The 6,000-nt window shown below is 43.2% G+C and overlaps 1 protein-coding gene across 2 annotated transcripts; it reads left to right on the top strand.

Moving 5' to 3' along the window:
• Nucleotides 1-370: 370 nt before the first annotated feature.
• Nucleotides 371-4,108, top strand: cmasa (cytidine monophosphate N-acetylneuraminic acid synthetase a). Of its 2 annotated transcripts, XM_034568892.1 has the most exons (8): nt 371-696; nt 1,506-1,648; nt 1,798-1,953; nt 2,183-2,319; nt 2,516-2,610; nt 2,836-3,007; nt 3,324-3,489; nt 3,775-4,108. In XM_034568892.1, exons 1-8 carry the CDS (start codon nt 467-469, stop codon nt 3,987-3,989), a joined length of 1,314 nt encoding a protein of 437 aa, XP_034424783.1. In that variant the 5' UTR covers nt 371-466; the 3' UTR covers nt 3,990-4,108. The 2 variants fall into 2 exon arrangements, with proteins under 2 accessions (XP_034424783.1, XP_034424784.1); XM_034568893.1 differs by lacking the exons at nt 3,324-3,489; nt 3,775-4,108 and adding an exon at nt 3,095-3,195 and having other exon boundaries at nt 379-696; nt 2,836-3,050.
• The last annotated feature ends 1,892 nt before the right edge of the window (nt 4,109-6,000 follow it).

The following is a 6,000-nucleotide window of genomic DNA, read 5'->3' as shown; positions in this document are numbered from 1 at the left end:
TTATGTATTTATCTACTTGTTTATTTATGTATGTATTTGTGTGTTTATTTCTTTATGTATTTATCTACTTGTTTATTTATGTATGTATTTGTGTGTTTATTTCTTTATGTATTTGTGTGTTTATTTCTTTATGTATTTGTGTGTTTATTTCTTTATGTATTTATCTACTTGTTTATTTATGTATGTATTTGTGTGTTTACTTCTTTATGTATTTATCTACTTGTTTATTTATGTATGTATTTGTGTGTTTATTTCTTTATGTATTTATCTACTTATTCATGTTTTCTGGGCCGACAGTTTGACCTCCTCGGCAGCAGGTGGCGCTGGTGACCTCCGTCGTGCCTCGGACAGGCAGGCGGCGTGAGGCTCCGACCCGGATGTGACCACGTGACCGCAGAGGTTTATTGTGATGGTGCCGCTCCTTCTCCGGCTCCTTCTCCTCCTCCGCTGAACCGTTACAGTCGCGATGGCCGCCCGGAAGCGATGCCTCCCGGCCGCCAACGGGGCGCCGGACGTCCCGCCGCCGCCCGCCCGCAAGCAGAAGATCCGGGCCGGCGGAGAGAGACACGTCGCCGCGCTGATCCTCGCGAGGGGTGGAAGCAAAGGGATCCAGCTGAAGAACATCAAGACCCTGGCCGGGGTCCCGCTGCTCAACTGGGTGCTGCGAGCCGCCGGAGACTCCGCGGTGTTCCACAGGTACACTCCTCTTTATCATCTGATTTTAAAAAACATCTTTAATAGACTTTAATATCAAAGTGTAAAACCTCACATCTGCTCCAGACTTCATCAAACACTGACATGCATAGTGTTTTCCATATGCAGCTCATTGCCGTTAGAGTTTTAACTTGTATGTCCTTGTGTGTACAAACTACTTTTAGGAGTTTTCATTCAACTGATTCAAACTGGTTGAATCAGTCTAACTTTTCCTCCTGGAGATGATTTCATCACGTGAATGAATCACTGAGCGTGTGTGAGCATGAAAAGCTGTGTTATAGTTCAAATTAAGAAGGAGGAAGATGAGTTGAAGTCAGGATTCAAAACCTTTCCTCTGGTTTTGAATCATTGCTAATCTGCGTATTGTTTTTTATCTAGAGCTGGACAATGTGACCAAACACTTTTATAAGATACAAATGTTCACGTTGATAAATATGATAAACGTCACAATATTGTTTCTTCCAAGTCGATTTTTTTTTTTTTACTGAATTTAAAACCTGAATTATATTTCTTTTGATAACGACATCTGAGGAATCGCTGCCAGAATGTATTTTCAATATATGCATGCTCCGTCAATATCATAGTATCAGAAATGATATAGAAAGAAAGTCTGTATTGTCATTGTACACGAGGAAGCAGGACCAAACTGTGTGTGTGTGTGTGTGTGTGTGTGTGTGTGTGTGTGTGTGTGTGTGTGTGTCAACATATATTTATTATTTATTTATCCATATTTTTGAAAGAAAATGACAAGTAGAAAACAATGTGAACTAATAAAAAGTTGTCTTTCTCAGTGTGTGGGTGTCGACGGACCACGACGAGATCGAGAAAGTGGCCAAATCCTGGGGTGCGAAGGTGCATCGCCGGAGTCCGGAAGTCTCCAGGGACTCTTCCACGTCGTTGGAGACCATTCAGGAGTTTGTGAGGCAGAACCCAGGTGAACCACGAACTACTGTGCAAACTTTGGTGTCTGTTCAGGTTGTAAATCCACTGTCTGTTTGATTTAGTAACTGCGCAGAGTCTGAGCACGGAGGACGAGACGAAGCAGCCGTTGAGATTTAGAGCTTGTCCTTCTTGTTTTCGCAGAGGTGGACGTGATATGCAACATTCAGGCTACGTCCCCGTGTCTCCATCCGTTCCACGTGAAGGAGGCCCTGGAGATGATCACGCAGCAGGACTACGACTCGGTCTTCTCCGTGGTCAGGAGACACCAGTTCCGCTGGCAGGAGGTCAAGAAAGAATGTAAGTCAACGGACGTTGCTGCAGTTCGCCGAAAATAGCTCCCCCTACAGGACAAAAAAAAAAACTGATTAATTCTAAAACACAGTAACATAATTTGTCTAGTTTTGGTTTGCACAGTCTCACAGAGCTGCTGGTTTAATTTACCCCTTAACGTAACAGCCATATTGATGTTTGGTGAAGCCGTGCATTGTAAAAAGTGCTTATTAACCTTCTCCCTGCTTCCCTGCAGCTGGTGAGTTGACCAAGCCGCTCAACCTGGACCCAGCCAACCGGCCACGGCGTCAGGACTGGAACGGAGAGCTGTGTGAGAATGGTTCCATTTATTTCACCACGAGAGAGCGGATCATGAAGGACGGACTTCTCCAGGTAACTGGGCCGCACAGTTTATTCTTCAGGATTCGTTTTTAGTTAAGAAGATAAGATAATAAGCTTCGCCGTTTACCTTATGTCTTGATTTGAAAAAGTTTGTGTATTTGTACATGTGGCTACAGAGGCTGTTTTTTGTACTTTAACATCTTTTAAATGAACTGGTCTCTTTTTCCCCGCTGCCTTGTGTCTGCAGGGTGGGAAGGTCGGCTACTATGAGATGCTGCCAGAGTACAGCGTGGACATCGACGTGGACATCGACTGGCCTGTGGCAGAACAGCGAGTTCTCAGGTGAGAGGATCCTAAAAAACCAACTCCGCCAACAAAGTAGCTATCAAAATACCCCTTCTTCCCACTAAAGCTGGACAAAGGACGTATGTCTGTTATCTAGATGATCACGTCTGTTAGATCTGAACCAAACAATCATCCGGCTGGTTTATTATTGTAAGTCTTTGTCTGGTGCCCTGTGTTTTGCATTCTCTGTATCTGGTCATCCATTTCCTTCTTCTCCCACAGGTATGGTTACTTCGGTCGGGTCACGCCGGAGGTGGTTAGTCTGATGTTCTGCAACGTGTCCGGATGTTTAACAGAAGGGAGGATCTTTCTGTCTGTATCCGGAGACGAGATGGTGTCTATTAATACCAGAGACACCGCGGGCATCCGGATGCTCCAGAAGGAGGAAGTGGAGGTTCGAATTTTAACATTGTACTTAAAAACCTTGAACTCCACCAAGGTGGCTGCGGACGATGTGGTTCTGTTGGCTTTATCAGATCCGTCAGAATGAAAAGCACCTGCAGTCCGAGGCCTGGTGGATTGCTCTCTCTGGGTTGGGGGTGTGATGCTGCCCCAAGTGAAGTTTAAGTATCTCAGGGTCTGGTCTTGTTTGCAAGAGAGGGGAAGATCAAGTAGGAGAAGGAAAGGAGGATTGGTGTGTTATCAGCAGTAATGCAGGTGACTCATATCCTCCCTTATCGCTTGTGTTAAGTTCTGTCCTTCTTCTCCAGGTGATGCTGTTGATGTCCAGCGAGGACCCCGTGACCCAGAAGTTGGTTGACCAGTTGTCCAAGAGGACAGGCTGCAAAGTCCTCCAGGTGGGAGAGGAGCCGCTGAACGATTTGAAAGTGATCGTGGAGCAGAGGAAGCTGGAGTGGAAAGACGTGGCGTACATGGGTAAACCCGTCTTACCTTTTATTATAGCGTGGTTCTCTATTGACATCCATCTTGCAGTGTTAAAGAAAAATTACTGGATCTGTACACAAATTGAATGGGTTCTTCTTTGGCCAATTTCACAACTTCGTTTGGAACTCCATTCACTAGTAGTAGTAGAAGGCCCCAGCACAGAGCCTTGTGGAACACCTTTGTAGAGGTGGATGTTGTTATTATTATTATATGTTTATGTAAATGGACCCTACTTGTTTCCTCCCTCCTCATCTCCCTTTTTTCTCCTCTCCTCAGGTAACGACAAAGCAGACGTCAACTGTCTGAACCTGGCGGGTTTGAGTGCGGTACCTGGAAACGCCCCAACGGTGGCCATCAACGCTGCGAAGTACACCTGCCACGCAGCCGGGGGGATGGGATCCGTCCGGGAGTTTGCTGAACACATTCTCCTTCAGAGAGAAAAAGCAAAGTCGAAGATGGAGCAGGATCGTATCGACTGCAGCAAGAAATGAGAAGTTTAAAATCACTTAGTACTGAAAGGGTCAGTGCAGCTTATGCACATGTTATAGAAGTAATCAAACAATACGTATATGCATGATAAGTATTAAGAGATTGTACAAAATGGTTATCTAATTTTAGAGTAGGAGTTACAGAGTTCATAAAAACCTTTAGCTCAAGTCTCAATGGAAACTTTCCGGCTCTTAGGTACTTAATGTTCCAAAGTTAACCAACCTCGGTTTATTGTCGTAGTCGGAGAAACCGAACTCTGATGCAAACACCGGGATCAACAAAATCTAAAAAACACTAGACTGAAAAACAGAATAAAACACTAAACATGAATTAAGTTTAGGTTTGTTAGTTGTGAAAAAAGTGTAAAACAGAAAGTAAGACTTTTTAAAATGTGGATTTTCCTGAAAACTTAAACTCCTCAGGGTACGAAGATACTGCTTTTAAATATTTTTAAATAACTTGGGCCTTTATATTTGAGGGGAAGCGTTTCAAGAAGTAAAATCCTTCGTCCTGTTAAAATGGGGGTTTTGTTCCAACCAAACAAACGTCATGCAACCTGGTACTTCACGTGCTTTATGCTAGCACGCTCCTTCTGTCACCAGGCTTTAAGCTAACTGGAGCTAGCTAGCGGTAGCTTGCCATATGTTACCAGACGCATGCACATAAGTCGTGTTTCGCCTTTTTCATAGTAAAGAAGGTGTTTCACTAAAACGTCCGACATGTAAGAAAGATTTCTGATTAGTTTGTAACTTCCCAAGAGAAAAATCTGATTTTTATTTAGATGAACTCGTAGGATGCAGATCCAGCATTTGCACTTTTATCCAGTCAGTGAATAATAATAATATATGTACCTCTATGTGTGATTCATGTTACTTTTTAATTTACTGTAATCTGCTCACAAGGGGCTTGGATGATTGCTGTGGTTTGCTTGTCATGTGGTTCTGTGTCACTCTTTTTCATTTAATGACAATATTTCAAGTGATTTTCCTTTTTTTGTGAATAATTTCAGTGAATTTGAAAAATGAAAAAGGATTTAAAATCTCTGTCGTGTGTTTTTTAATCCAGAACAGAACCCGGGAGGTAGTTCGACGTTTTGGTTCGAACGGGACGATAAATAGGAAACTGGAGCCGAGAGACATTAAGTCGCTTTGTTCAATCTGTTTAATTAGAAACGTTTTAAAGCGACAAGTTGTGGTGTGACAGGGCGTTATCTTCTCCAGCGGAACCCGGGTTTGACCATTGTGACAACAGGAACTCAGAGGCCCTGCCAAGAAGCCGCTCTGGGTGTGGCCTTAACGTCAGTGTTTGTATAAAGCTTACACTAATAAGAGAAAACACAGGGAAGCTTTAGAGACGTCGCTCGATGCCTTTAGTTCATTCTTAGACAGAGTCACTGAAGTGTCTCTTTGCAGGAAAGTGAATAAGTGTTTTCATCACCTTTTCAAACTATTCCTGTCGTCTTGGGGGTCACTAATCACCCGGTAGGAAGGTTAAACTCCTGAATAGATAAAAGCATGAGATGTAAGGACTTATTAAGTGGGGGAGTATACATGTGTATTTGTTTTTTCACTGCACACTTCAAATTAAAGGTGACCAGATACATTTCTACTATAATAATAAATAATATTTGTATAGCGCTGTTCAAGGAAGTGAAAGACACTTCACATAGGATTAGAATTCCTGAAATACACAGTAAAGAGAAAAACAGCATTGACGTACACTGACAGCAGTTCTAAATAAACGTGCCTCATCCCACAGCTTCTCGCTTTGACATCAAACTTGTGATTATATCTCTCGAGGAAGTGAATTCTTTGCATTCCCTGTGAAAAGTGGATGAGCAGGAAGAGACGACTGAGCTGCAGAAGAAGTGGAGCCTGAGGGCCCTAAAAACTCCAGATACACACACACACACACACACACACAGACACACACAGACACAGACACACACACCGTTCATTTGATTGATTTGATTTCTTGCAAATGTGACAGTGGGAGTTTGAGGTCTCCAGTGTG

The sequence above is a fragment of the Hippoglossus hippoglossus genome, chromosome 18 (assembly GCF_009819705.1).
Source record: "Hippoglossus hippoglossus isolate fHipHip1 chromosome 18, fHipHip1.pri, whole genome shotgun sequence".
Lineage (NCBI taxonomy): Eukaryota > Metazoa > Chordata > Actinopteri > Pleuronectiformes > Pleuronectidae > Hippoglossus > Hippoglossus hippoglossus.
Note: the sequence above shows the minus strand (reverse complement) of the source record. Positions and strands in the feature narration are given on the sequence as shown.